The sequence below is a fragment of the Labrus mixtus genome, chromosome 17 (genome assembly GCF_963584025.1).
Source record: "Labrus mixtus chromosome 17, fLabMix1.1, whole genome shotgun sequence".
In the NCBI taxonomy this organism is placed as follows: domain Eukaryota; kingdom Metazoa; phylum Chordata; class Actinopteri; order Labriformes; family Labridae; genus Labrus; species Labrus mixtus.
The window spans coordinates 21,695,585-21,710,768 of record NC_083628.1 but is presented as its reverse complement, the minus strand read 5'-3'; the positions used below and the strand labels follow the sequence as shown (position 1 = coordinate 21,710,768).

Sequence of the window (15,184 nt, the reverse complement as noted above, 5' to 3'; positions counted from 1 at the left end):
AGCTCGAACACATCACTGGGAAGAAGGACGTCTGGGTCAACTTGATTAGCCTGTTGCCACGGCGACACAGCCCTGGATAAGTGGAAGACAATGGATGGATGGATATGAATGCACATCAAAGATTGTTTAACAAACACTTGTATGTATGTTAGAACTGTTTAATCATACGTCATGTAATTGCATGATTGAGTGATTCATATCTTTATTTTTAATGATAAAGAAAAGATGAATGATGAAACATGGAAAGTCATATAATAATAAATGAAAAGTGAAAACATATCCTCTCATAGTCAACAGTGCAGCAAATAAATCATATATGAAAAATTATAAGATGCAAACCTTCCTCCCCTCATCTATTTAAAAGTTTATTTTGTACTATTTCTTCAACAGAGGGACGGCTGTGCTTTGGTTAAATTTGACGTTCAGACATTTCCACTAATTAAGAAGACTTTTTAAGTATGTACTTGGATACAGGAACATTTTTTAATTCAATGCAAAAGATGATTATTATGATTAATATGAACAGCCATTACAATAGCACATTGTCTTGTTTAACAGCTCATACTTAGCAGGCCGAGGACAGAAAAGGAAACGAGGAGGGGAAAGATAAGAAATGACGTGCAGCACACTCAGCTGGACTAATGTGATTAGGTACATTTACTTATGTCAAACTTTTCACTCAAGGGGAATGTATAACTGAGAATGTACATTGAAAAACACATACCGGTAATAGTATTTTTTTGTCCTTGCTTTCCCCTTAATCTTATCGGGTATGTTATGTGACCCTTTGAAGGGACATGGGTACCACAGGGATAGATTACTGTAAGCACCTTGAGTTAAATGCTGCTTTTACATAAGAGTACCAACCAAAGACTGTAAATAAACGAGGACACTCGGAGACATCACCCATTGGTTACTGAAGGGGGCAGTTGAAGTCTGTCATTGTCTGAATCTAACTTTCAGTCAACCTCACAAAAGGTAAAGAGCTGGAGCTGAGGCGGGTCTTATGCCTCCTGACAAACAGCTACACCACACCCGCCCATCAGTAAGGTTAGCCCCGCCCCTTATTATGAATAATGCTTATCCTTCATAAAATAAAAATGGATGGGTTCTGAAAAACATTCTACCCTCGTATAGTGTGTGGCAATAAAGACATGGGCTATATGACCAATTTTGTTTTTTTTGGGTTAGTGTTACCAGGTTGTAAACATGTTTGTTTCTAACAACACTGTACCCTAAACATGCTCAATGAGCACCAACCTCACAGGGTAACCATCAGGAATAACATATGAGGTTTTCTTCCTTTTTGTGCACAAAACCTCAAGCTGATCAAATTGTTTCTGATGGGTTCAGGTTCACTCCTAATGTTTGTGAAGTATCAATCTGCAGAGGTCAGAAGTGTTGTGGAGAATTTTTTGAACATTTTCAATCCCATTTAAAGCTCCATCTGTCGAAATCATGTCTTCTTAAGTAGGTATATTGGCAAAAAATAAAAAAATGTCCTTACAGGTACTGGGATCATTGAAAAGTAAAGATGTCAGTGTCTCCCTCTGACCTCTAGAGGGTGCTGTTGCAGCTCTGAAACACCAGGCAGTTTCAAAAGGTTTAATCACCCTCTCCCATAAACACTAACACTTAAATCTGTGCTCACCTAAGCTGCTGTATATTATATCATCTATTTCAGAATGACCATATCAACATTTTTTTCCTCCATTTAGTTTATTTTGTTCTTCCAGTTCCTTTCAGCCCCCTTTTTTCATTATTTACTCCTCTCACCCTTATTTTTATTCTTCCTTCCTTCCTTAAATCTCTTTTCTGTTTTCTCCCATGAATCTTTGTTGTTGTCTTCCTCCTAAGTGGGACAGAGTTCGAGCTGTCAGAGGTTTGTTTGGGAACACCAGAGGGGACAGGCTGCCTGCAAGTTACAGACCTGAGGCCATCAGATATCATCTCAGTCTCTCCAAGATACAACACATGACCTTTGTCACATTAAGCTTCATGACAGCTGCTGGTGTGATGTTAGAAGTCTTCCTCTTGTCTCCATTATATATTTCACTGGGCATCAAACAGACAGTCAGAATTTTCCTGATGGAGGTCCCCCATTGATAAAGGAATGTAAGCATTGCTTATTCTGTAAGGCCATGGCTCTGATTCTCTTAAACTGCACCTCTATATGAGCTGGCCAGATTTGTGTATGTACAGCAGTTAGAAGGTCAACCAAACCCAGGTTTTAAAAGCAGACTTTTAAAACTACATTTCCTAACAATCATTTTCAACATATTTTTGCAAAATTTGAAAACGCATTTTTCCTCACACGCACATAAAAAAAAAACCTCAGCGTATTGTTATAACAGATCAAAGCACATTCTCAATTTTTTAAAGGTTTATTTCTTGGCTTTTATGTCTTTATTTTAGAGGTAGGACAGTGGATAGATTTAGAAATCAGAGAAAGAAAAAGTTGGGGGTGACACGCGGGAAAGGAGCCACATGGGTTGGATTTGAACTGGGGCCGTACGCACATGGAGTGAGTGCACACTAACCACTAGGGTACCAGCAGAACATTCTCAGTAGTATTTAAACTGTGACAGCTGGTCTGTTTGTCTGTCTGTTGAACAAATGTCTACTTGGACTCCAGGATAACCCGTTCAGATATGATTATATAGAGGTTAAAATAATTAGGCAAAGTTATGCACTCACAGTATTCACATTATTGAATCTAACAAACACTGATGAGTCTGACCTGGACTATATTACAGATTCTTTCTTGTTTATGAAACTTGCTGTGTGTGTGTCTTTAGTGTGTGGAGGTTTCTCCAACTTCAGAGTGTGTCTGTTTATTTGGGTGTGTGACGTTTCACCGCCATCTTCAACCACAATGTTGTGGAAGTCAGATCCACGATGACATGAGAGCAGGAACGTTTTATTTTTGAACCACTTTCAAACAGAGGACAGCGCGTGTCATAACAAAGCACCAACAACAACACACCCTCTACAACCCTTTGTGTTGTGAACAAACAGTAACCTAATTAATCCAAATTATACACATACACTCGTTACATGTGACGCAACCTTTTGTGAGTTTCCGGACATTTCATTTGGTCTCCTGTGAGTTGGTTCACAGCGTCTGTGTTGATGCAGCTGTGTTCATCAGACGCAGTCAGAATCTGCCCTCAGGGCTGCTGGGAGCTTTTTGAAACCTGAAACAAACATAGAGATGGTAAATGATGAGTTCTGCATACTTGTACATATGCACTCCTCAACATTTTAGAAAGGAGTCCTGAGTTGGTTGTTCACACATGCACCTCACAGCAGGAGACCATCCATGTGGGATGTGAAAGAAATGGGGGTCTCAGGAGGCAGGACATGCCGGACAAAAAGTCTGATATACAACGCTAAGATTAAAATTTTTGCCTTCATATCGATGTAGTTATCTATAGTTTTGAAACATTCACAATAAGAAACAAAAGAGCGGAGAAGAACATACTGGAGAACAGAAAACCAAGGAAGCCGTTTCATTCGGTGCATGGAGATCATACTAGAAGTGTGTATAAAGGTCGTGCGCCAGACTCAGGATGTAAATGTCACCATCGGTCGCTGGACATTTTCCAGGAATATTACCCGCTGAGTTCTCACATCAGTTCACCATGACATCAAGCGGGAACTCTACCTGGCTGTCCGGATAAAGTCAAAGGGGAAAATTTGCATCAGAGCATCAGAGAGACCAAAGGAACACAAGAGAGGAAGTTAGCCCGCATGACTTTAAAGTGTTTTGGAAAGTGGAAACCTCTGGCAGAAATAAACATGTTCCAGTCTGGTTCAAAGTGATGTTTTTGGAATCCATACCAAAGGACTTAAATCACACATGAATAGAGGGAGGCTGTCCTGGGGGTGCTGATGCTGAGGGTTATTCTTTTGCAGAATGTTTTTGGCAGATATAGGTATAGATATATTTCCTCATCATACCTTGTTTGCATGCCATTCAATCAGCCAATGAATAAGCCTTTCAAAAGCCCTCATATCGGCATAATCTTTGAAACAACAGTTTGATTACACCATGTCGCGAGCTTCTTTCTTTCATCCACTCGGCCATGTTTTTCAGTAATTTCTGGCGCCAAGAAAACATGATGGAGATTTACAAAAACTGCCAAATGGGAGACTTCTACTTCTAAACCACAGTCCAGTTTAAGGGGCGATGTCACACTGACATCTTTTCAAGTGTCTATGATGGTTTGGTTTGTACCCTCTCAACCCGACTTAAATGAGATAAGAAAAGGTATGAAAGGCCTTCATTAGGAGTGTAAGAAGAACAGATCATTACCTGTTTCTCCAGGTGATCGATGTGTTTCTGTCGCCTGTCAATCATTCTCTCCTGGGCTGAAACTGCAGAAGTTAGACTGGCGAGCTGCCGGGCCTGTTTATCCATGAAAACCTACAACACAAAAAAATAGTCATAAGAAGAAAAAAAAATTGACATAAATACACGTTTTTTTTCTTTTTTTTTTTTTTACAGTTTTCCTTGGAAAATCAACAAATAGTACGACACCCATGTGCTTTCCAAAAATCTGTTGTCTTTAAGTAAATGGAAAAATCTTCATTTATATTTTGTTATTGGATGGAAATCTTGTTTTGAGCTCACCTTCACAGACCCCATGTCCAGCTGAGTCTGATCCCCCGGCCTGGGCTCGCTCAGGCTCTTCACTCTCTGCAGGATCTGGCTCATTCTTTGCTGCATGGCTCCCTGCTCCGTCTCCAGATCCTCCATACCCTTCTGCAGATCTTTGAGCGCCCTCCACAGCCGGTCCCCTCTGGCTCTCAGTATCTGCATGTCCTTCCTCGCCTCAGGAACAAAAACACAACATTATTCATATAGTGTCAATCATATTTACAGTCATACGTTTCTTGTGAATTCTTGTTAGATCTTATTGTTTCATCCTCAATGTCTCACTTTGTGACAGCCGATTTCATTTGAATTTGAAATAAATAATTTTTAAAAAGTCCTGTTTGGTGTGAGCAAAAGCAAATCAGTCAAATAAAAGAAATATAGTTAGAGGAGCCTCTATCCAATCAGGGGGGTTAGCATTCAGATACAGAATATTGTGAGTTTTTTTCACTCCAACAGAGATCTGTCTCAACCTTGAATGTGACCATGCAACCATAAAAAGATGGTCTCATTAATATAACAGTTATATTTGATTAGAATCACAGCTTTTGTATCTGCTGGTGCTGTTTAAAGTGCTACATGAATATGAACACCGGGAAAAGAAAAAAATGCAAAAAGCACCCCTGAGACTAAAAGATAAATGAAAATAATAGAACGATATAGAAATAGAACGAGTTTAAAAAAGGATATGAACAAAAAAAAAACATAAAGAAGTCAGAATCCTATAGCTGTCAAAGATTTGATGAATTGGATCTCAGTTGAAAAGGCAGGTTTGATTGGCTGATGATTTTCATCATAAAAGAATACAATCTTTAAAACACTGCATCACCATAGTTTGCATAGTTTGTGAAAAAAAAAGTTTGGAAAAAGAAGGAAAAAGAAGAGGAGTTATCCATTTGGGAGTGAAAAAAGCAAGAGAGGGAAAAAGGAAGAGGAAATTAAAAGGAAGAGGAAAAATTAAATATATATAATTAAATATATAATAAGACAAACATTTAGTTTTGAGATCAATACTATATTTTGCGGAATGTTATTGTTTTTTATTTGAAGCTATCAACAACATTTTAAGTTCGTTTCAGATTATTTATCACTCAGTGGTGCGGATCGCTGGTTGGAGGGGCCCCCTGGGAATTTTTGCCAAGGGCCCCAGACTCTATGGAACTGCCACTGCTGAGGAGCTTTAACCCTCTTGGTTCAAGGGAAGAAAAACTTTAAAACAAAAAAACTTGAGTCAGAAAGTTCAGGATGAAACAACATGTTTGGAGAAAGCGTTTCACACTTGTAGAAGTGGCTCTGTTGGTGGATCAACATCAAAAATATCCTGACAAAATCCATTTAGAGATACCAAACATGCCTTGCATTTAAGCAATTTGATGTGTTTTCTTTTGCATTTGAGACTTTTTAGGCCACAAAGCATCTGCTTTCTGCAGTCTGATCTGCTTTCCAAACTAACTGAAGCGTAACTTTTCCTCACCTGCCTGCGTGTCCGTCCTGCCTGCAGACTCTGCTTACGAAGGCTCTCCACACTCTTAGTCACTCCGTCCAGCTCTGCTTCCACCTGCTTCCCTTGCTGCTCCAGTCGCTTGGCGTTCTCTTCCACCCCCTGCAGCAGGTGAGCCAGTCCCAGGGAGAGCATCCTCACCTGGGCTACGGGGACCACACCCGAAGCCGGGGACGTGGAATGGGTGGAGGCAGGGTGGGTTTGACAGAGTCCCAACAACAACACCACCAGCAGCAGCAGGACTTGGCTCACCATCATAGTCCTGGATTTCATTAAATGGATGTTAAAATCTAGATCCTAAATCTTGAGAAGTCAGAACCAGATCTGATCAAAATAGCAGATCTGTGGCTTCATGCAAAGGTTGATTAAAAAGCTCAGGAGTCATGTAAAGATGAATCCACATCTGCTGGTCCTCTAAAGTGTCCTGATGTGCCTCACATGTTCCCTGAGGAGGTCTGCAGCTCAGGAGAGGTGAAGGGCAGAGGGATGTGGAGAGGGGGGGAGAGCCCAAACTGAGACAAAGGGGGAGTTCCCAGAATGATGCATAAACTACAATAGTGGCAAATTAAAACCAGTGCTCTGAATCTTCAGTTTAAAACATTTTAAAATCTTAAAAATAGATAGCATCTAAAAGTATTGAAGATTCGCTGCATGAGACATTAAAATAGTAATATTCTGTTAATAATAAATTATAATGAAGGGTAAATACTGCAGTGATACATCTCCTCTGCTGAACACTTGTCCATTCAGGGGAATGAAACTGTGCTGGATTGACAAATGAAATAACGCAACAGAGACATCTGCTGGCTATTTTAGGAACTGCAAAGAGCTTTGTAAATTTGCAGCTTATCTTTTACATCCAAAGCAAGCCAGTGTTTGGGAAAAGGCTTTCTATGTTGCTGTAATTCTTGATAAATATGTTAATAAGAAGTTGTTTATGGCTGGATGTATTATATTCAACATCAATTAAGGACCTCGGCTCAATGTCATTTTATTTTCTAACATCTTTCCAGCTAATTGTTTTGAATCTTGGCTGACATTAAGGACAACAGTCTGAGCGAGCCTACAGGTCTGGAGCACTTCTAATGATATGCAATGATAATATGCAACGTTTCCCTCTTGCAGTAATTTCTAAACAAATATTTTTTATTTGCATTGTTTCTGAATTTTCCACGTTTTTCAAAATGTGAATAATTTCAGCAAATGCTGATCATTTGCAATTACTGGCTTTATTATACTAAAAGATCTCCTTGAGTTGATTTCAGGAAGCAACAATGTGACCTGCAACACCAAGACAGGTGACACATTTAAAGGCACAGCGTTGCAAAATTAGGCAACCAACACCCAATTATGCTTTATGACATATTACAGTCAAAAATACTTAGAAGAGCACTTTGTTGTTTTTTTTGTAAAAAAGTTTATTCCATCCGTTTCTCTCCTTACGGGAGTGGGCTCTACAGGACGACAACAGCCTCATTAATAGGGCGAAACAGTTAGTTTCATGGTTTAAAACTTGTGAAAATAAAATGAAAATTTGGATGCATGTGTAAGACAGAGCTCTCGACCATCTTCATCCAAACACTAAATGAAGTGTAGTTTATAGGAGTGTTTTTGCCTCCTGAATCAGGGCTAATAGAAATTCAGTAAATGTTCCATAAGTCAAACCTGTGAACAAACAGATGGTTAAACGCTCATCTGTGCTGCATACAGTATATTGTATCTAATCAACAACTGTGGATTGGATACAATACATTACATTTGTCAGTCAATCTATTTACTGTAAAGAAAAAGTTTCACTTTGTTCACGCTTGTTTTTGTCCCACCAGTTTGGCTTTGTTCTGGATCTGAATTGAGACAAACATGACTTCCTACACTCAGACTCCGGCTGAATGAGTGGCTTTGTGCAAACGCGGGACAGACCAACAAACTGTCCTTTGAATTGTTTTGGAGTCGAGGCAGGCCAAACGCACAAACGACACTATGTCTACTCATAAAGCCTGATTTATGAAGGAGAGAACGGCGTCAGCCTCAGCCCACTTACTTCCTCCTGCAGTCAGGATTCACAGGGAAGCCGCAGAGAGGACGGGTCAACAGGCCACGGCGTCAGCACGACTTCACAGCTCAAAAATACAGTAAGTCTTCTTCAGTGAGAAATTTGAGTAATTTCCTTCAAAGAGAAATGTTTAAAACAAGTTGATACAACAGCAAACCTGATGTATCAGATGAAAATATCAAAAATGAACTTTTTGAACAGCTTAGATGGACACATGTATCTTCTATACTTATGGACTTCTTTCCACTGTTTTCTGTGTTGTAGTTATTTTAGTAGTCTATATCTTCAGGGTCGTATGTTAATCTACAACAGCTTCTTATCTGTTATCATTCATTTGTTAAAATAAATCTCAGACTTTCAGTAATGAAAATATAAAAAGGAAAATGAGTGACGAGGAAATTTAAGCTGTAAGATTAAGATATATCCCAGAAGCAAATGCTTTGACTTTTGAGGGTAGAAGATTTAAAAAATACTGACAAAACATAAGAAGACTAATACCACTTTCATGGTAGTGCATTACAAAGCTCGAACTAGGACACAATTAGCCTAGCTTAGCATAAAGTGTGAATGCCAGTTGAACAGGGAAAATTGCACCTAAATTCCTATAGATGTAACCGTCAAAAAATGACATGTAAACATGGCATTAAAAGGGGGGGTAAATATCTGCTGTGATTACTTGGCACCAGGCTATCGCTTATAGTTTCAAAGCAAAGCTAGGGTAATTCCCTCCCTATACGTCAACATCTATACAAACTGTGTTTTCTTTATTTGGTTGACTTCTACAAGTAACTTAGTCCCACCTGGGACGATACATTTTGGTCTTGAAGTACAAACTGGTTCTACCAAAAAGGCACCACCACAGCTTTACCAGCAGAGAGACAAAAAAATGTTAGCCAATAGACCGATTCCAACGGGCGGTTTGTGGACGCTGACATCTTGTGGTGGGTTCCATTACTGCGGTCACGTCAGCTGCTGCCCGTGAGAGCAGGAGGAGTTGTTGGATTGACGATGTTAGACAGTGGCCCAGAGTTACTGATGACGGTACCGTATATAAATTGCAACACAAACGTTGTTTAAATTTACATATTATTTACACATTGGTTATTAATATTGCCAGAAATAGCGAAAAAATTAACCACCTGACCATCCTTCATACTTTTAGTAATCAAGTCTACAGAATGCTAACTACCGTTACTTTCAAAGTTGCTAGCTTGCTAATATACCACCAGTAAAAGTAACCTACTTGTTTTTGTAATCTATGTCCAGTCACTTTTACTTTACATCTTGTTAATAACATACTGTGACATTAATAGCTTCTGTTCAGTTAAGTATTTCTACATTCGCCAGCAGGTGACAGTGTTAGCTCTTTTGCTGCACATGAAAGTGAAACTTAAATAAGTGGCTTGAGTAAAACAGTCTGAGCAGGTATTCTGGTGTTGCTGCTGAAGTGTGCTCATGGTGCTGATGTACCTACAGCTTTTATGTTTTGCCATCCTTGCCTGTGAAGTAATAAAGTGAATGTTTTCTACACTATAAGTGCGTTGCAGTCTGAGTGGTGTAATAGGCTACTAACATAATAGTATTCACATATCCAGGCATAGATAGATAAACATATTTCATGTAACATTGGTTGTAATGGTTGCTAGTTTTCTGACATAATCAGATAATTACATAGTAAAAATAAATATGATTTCATGTTGTTTCATAGGTATTCAAGACTATTTCATTTATTGCCTGGCATGTGATGACCAACGCAATGCCAACTACAGGTCACTGATAGAGGGTCAAAATTACCTAAGCTCCAGATGGGTTGGTCAAATATTGCATAACCTACCAGATGAGGAACACATCACTCTTAAATGACCTGTCCGGTACTCCCAGTCCATCTACAACCATCATAATGTTGAAATAACTCTGCAGAGGAGGGATGGCAAAGTAACAGAGGAAAGTGTTGCAGTCATACAGCAGCTCTACTTTACAAAGTGAAACAGACTGTGACCCAAGGCTTTACAGGTACTGCCTGCACCGACGAAGCATGTGCCTGGAACAAATCCTCTTGGAAAAATGTGGTGCCAGATACAGTAGAGAACATTCAAGTGCCAGACCATGAACCTGGAAAATGTATGAAAATTACATCTACAGCATTTGAGTCAGATGCAAATGTTGTTAGACAGTTTTCATTGCCTGAGATGGCTGGTTTAGCCTGTATACCTGGAACAATTTTACATCATGTGTTGACTGCACAGCCACGGAAAAATGTAAATGCAAATGCACAAACGATACATCATGCACAGTGTGCTGAAGACAAATGTAAACTCTGCAATGACATTTTTGAAAAATTTGTAAAATGTGGGAAAGATGGGAGAGAAAGTATAGAATCAAAAACAAAGGGGCAGAATTGTCAATTTTGGCTAGACCAGAGAAAAATTTGAATAACTAGCAGTGAGGCATCTGACGTTCCTAAAAAAGCTGACCCAACCATCTGGGTTGAAAGAAAACTTAATGGCAAGTTTGTTGGAAGCGCAGCCATTAGGTATGGACAAACATCAGAGCCTTTGGCAAGAAAATGTTTTGAGGAGACCACAGGAAAAACAGTAGAGACTTCAGGTCTTGTTGTGGATGAGAGAGAAAACTGGCTTGCAGCCAGCCTTGATGGCATAATTGACACAGATACCATCCTTGAGATTAAGTGTCCAACACTGAAGAAGCTGGAGTCACATGATGGCAGTCTGCTGAAAATGATTGAATCAAACAAATATGAGATAAAACATATCAATGGCAGATACATTCTTAAGGTAACTGCATCAGGCTTAGGGTACAACTACCAGGTCCAAATGGCAATGCATTGTGCAAACAAAACATATTGCAAGTTTCTGGTATGGACCCCAAATGAATATATTATCGTGGATGTGCCATACAACAAAGACTGGACAATGGAGAAAATCTGCCACCTGAAAAAGGTTTACTTTCAACATCTACTCCCAGCAATAGCTACAAGAATAGCACATGGAGTAATGGAAATCAGAATCAGGTAGTTGAGGATCACATCCTTCTCATCACAATTCACTCTTAAGAGTGAAATGTGTACAGAAATTAGTTTCTTAAAAGCAAGTTAGGCAAACAACTGTTTCATTTAATCAATTTACATTTCATTTTCATTCATATGAAGCACTTAGTTTGGCAACATTAGATTAACTGTACATGGTTTTTTTTTCTTGCATTTTATACAAGAAATGACATCACTATTTACAATTTACAGTTCAAAAATGTTAAACAAATGTGTTACAAAGTTGCTTACTTTAAAATCATTTGTTAGTTAGACTTATGTAGTATACACATTTCACAACTGATATTATATTATATTTATATTATATTATATTCCTGCACACTATAAAATGACAATGTTTCAGTTCAGAGACTTTACCAAAACATTTTCTAAAATCCTTTGCTTCCTGTCTGTTTGAGACATAAGAGACGTAACTTTGATTACAAAAAACTTCTGTAATTGATAACCTGTACATTTGAATGTGTTTTGTTGTTACTTGTTTGCTTGTTTACTTTTTTACTATCAATTATTAAAAAATGGAGATTGTTTTGTTTTAAACCTGGTGTTGAAAAATTTGACATTAACTAAACAACAAACAAACACTCTCCTTAAAGGAAAATGAAATTTTACTGCAGGGTCTGCACTTGTAAAAAATAACAACAAAAAAAAACGTTCTACTATGAAAGTGAAGTGCACTGTTATTAGTTTTCGATGTTCTCTGCCTCGTCCCATACTTATGCATCTTATACATCTTCACCTTCATCTATTTCAGATCCTTCTTCCTCCGTTTCATCTCGAATTAATTGAGGTTGCAAGTTACAAAGCACTGCACAAATACTTATTATGTCATCAACATGTTTTACATTACCAGGGATTTCATGGCTCAGAATTGTAAAACCTTTCAACCTTCTAATTGCTCGCTCGACATGGATTCTGACATTTGCCAAGCGGCGCGTTTCTGTTCCGGCATGCTGAGACAGGTCTTTACAACCACGCGTAAATGCGGGAAGAGCTACAGTCACTCCTGGGGGCAATGCATCTGTTATGGTGAACCCACGATCAGCTAAAATTTGATCACCAGGAATCAAGTGGTCAAGAAGACCACTGTTTTTTGTGATAAATGTATCACTGGCCCGTCCTCCAAACAATTTAGAAACAAACATCACATAACCATTAGGAGAGATACAATACAGGAGTTTGTGTTATGATGTTTGTAGTTGCTGTATGTTTGTGATCGTTTCCTTTTGGAAAAAACGTTTTTTGGCCTTTGTACAAATATTTCACTACAGTCTATAATACACGTTGCTTTGGGATAATTTTCAGTGAAACTCTGAGGCCTGATTCTTTTCAGTGTATCTCTAGGCAGCCGCACAATCATCTTTTCCCTCATAAACTTTGCAAGTACTGGTCTCCAGAGTGTGAAGATCTCACAAGCCTTGCTTCTGCTAATACCAAACCGTTTACCTAAGTTGTAAACATTAAACCAAGACGAAGCCTCATCAGAACGAGTAACAGTTAATCATGGACTGCCAACTTGGTAATTCTTAGCTGTGGGAGAAAAGCCTGAAGGGTGCACAAAAGTTGCCAAAAACTAGCAACACCTATGCCTGTGAAAAACAGTGAAAAAGTCTCTATCATCTAAGTCATAGGCTGACATTGATGGAGCAGGATCAGTTTGTGTTGCACTGTCTGTCATTGATTTGTTAGAACAGTAGGTGCGTTCTGTAGTGTCTGGCCACTGGATGCCACCATCGCACATCTGCCGAGGCACACTATTGTCCAGATCCTCAGTGTTCACTGCTACATCAGGCACCCACTTATCGGTGTTTTATTTTGGATGATGCGTTAATTTCCTCAATGTGCGCTTAAACTTTGTATTAGGGCAGCAAGTACCTTGTGTCATATGAAAACGTAATTCATTATATTGCCTTAGTTAAAGAAAATAATATATACAGTATATTTCACAGTAATTCAACTTAGTTAAGTGAACATCGCAGCCCACAGTAAAGCTAACGTTAGCCTAGCCGTTAGCTAGCTAGACAGCACTACTCGTTTTACTATGCTAGGCTAGGCAGTTGCAAAATAGTCACTGTCAGATAAAAAGATTCCCCAGTGTAAACGAAAACCTACCGTGTTGTTTTCATTGGGAACAAAGTTCTTTCCGTTGATATTCTTGATCCACTGCTGGCGAACAGCTCCGTCTTCTGACCGCCCAGGGAATCTATGTAAACCATACGGTCTCAAGCAGGGACACTCATCGTGAAGTAAATGTTTGTGTTCTGAGCACTTGGTTTTTTTACAGCACAAGTTCTTCCCGAACCCTGTGGCATAGTTTTACAACTAATAAAACACACAGAAAGAGGATCTGTTTTCACTTCTCCAGACAGCTTGCATTAAAACGCGCTAGTGTTGTAGGAAGAGGTCACCGCAGTAATGGCAGTTTGTCAACTTCCGGTTTTTCTCCGGATCAGTGTATAGCCGGGCTAGGCTACTTTGGGACCATCATTTAAAAAATGAAAACATCCTGTATGAAGAACACGTTAAATGAAGACGTGTGACCTCATTTACTAAAATGTTTACTGAGATAATAAATCAAGTGAGAAGATGGATAATTTCTCATCTGCTTACATATAATTTGACTTTTTTGAACCAGTATCGCCCCCTACTGGCTATTAGAAAGATTGCAGGATAAAGACACTTTTGCGCCGGCTTCACTTTTTAAAAAATGAGCATTGTCCACTGCTTGTATACAGTCTGTGGTCACATCTTATGTTCTGCTAAAACGATGAGAATGATAACAGCTTTTCTTCTTGTGTTTTGTGATCAGTGATTGTGATAACAGGAGCACATCATTTGGTGCTCAACGGGAGGAAAGGTAACATTGTGTAAGCAGAGTGAATGACTTTCTGTTGAACTTGATGCCCTTACAGCTGCACATATATGAGGTCAGAGATTTATTGTCACTGTCAGAGGCAACAAAAGAAACCTGTATTAATGTTTCTGAGCTGCTTTGAAAGCTTTGTATGAGTCTGTCTCACCCTGTGGTAACCTGAGCTGATGATGATCTCTGTTACTGTCCTTTCAACCAACACACACACTCAGCATCCTGTACTCTCTGTATTACTTTCCTGCATGTACCTTTATGACTGGTCAGTCCCTTTTTCTAGGACAGTCTGAATACCAGAGAGACGCATGATGTGAGATTCTGATCAATTTGCAATTAGACAAAAAACCTGACACAGTCTGTCAATTCATTTAAGATCATGTTTTTGTTTTGTCTGTTTATTTTAGTATTATTCTGTGTTTTCACACCGCAGGAACTTTTCAATAGTTCTAGGAACTGTTGGAACCCCTCCCCCATTTTATTGGTTCTGCACCACAGGAACTATGAACTAGTTTAGTTTCTAGAACCTCGCTTAGAGGAACCTTTTTAGCTCATACTCTCCCAGCACAAGAGGGACTTTGAGTGACATAAGTGCACAGTGATTGGTGCATAAAAAAATATTTTTTATATAATATAATAATGATATTATGATTGTGATTATTATTATATGGTGTGTAGTTCTTAGCGAACTCCTTAGTGGATAGTTCCTCTTCAAAAAGTCTTGTTGTCCCCTGATTGTCTGTGTATCTAACACCTGTGAGTCCTCCCTCATGTCGCAGGTTTCGTTCTGTGTTCCCACGTGTCTCCTCGTCCCAGCCTTCTTTCTTTGTAAGTTTTCTAGGTCTAGTTTTCTTTCTTTTTTGGGGGGGATTAGTTGCCTCGCTGACTGATTACCTGTGAATCGACCTGGACTGTGTAAGAAACTCTGCCCTTTTGTGTCCTACATTCTAACTGGTTCTGTTAAAAAGAATCATTGTTAGTTCATCAGTTAGGTTCATAGGTTTATTTGAATCAGTGACGATGTACAAAATAACTTCAGT

At 39.0% G+C, this 15,184-nt stretch overlaps 1 protein-coding gene and 1 long non-coding RNA gene across 2 annotated transcripts; one reads left to right on the top strand and one right to left on the bottom strand.

Annotated features, from left to right (window-relative positions):
• Positions 1-2,719: 2,719 nt before the first annotated feature.
• Positions 2,720-6,632, bottom strand: LOC132992038 (uncharacterized). The gene is made up of 4 exons (XM_061061133.1): positions 6,135-6,632; positions 4,637-4,837; positions 4,319-4,429; positions 2,720-3,197 (listed from the first exon to the last, which is right to left on the bottom strand). The coding sequence occupies exons 1-4, from the start codon at positions 6,432-6,434 to the stop codon at positions 3,171-3,173; spliced, it is 639 nt and encodes a 212-aa protein (XP_060917116.1). The 5' UTR covers positions 6,435-6,632; the 3' UTR covers positions 2,720-3,170.
• Positions 6,633-8,220: 1,588 nt separating this feature from the next.
• On the top strand, positions 8,221-11,806 carry LOC132992417 (uncharacterized). The gene is made up of 2 exons (XR_009676328.1): positions 8,221-8,293; positions 9,923-11,806. It is a non-coding gene; the product is annotated as an uncharacterized LOC132992417 (long non-coding RNA).
• The last annotated feature ends 3,378 nt before the right edge of the window (positions 11,807-15,184 follow it).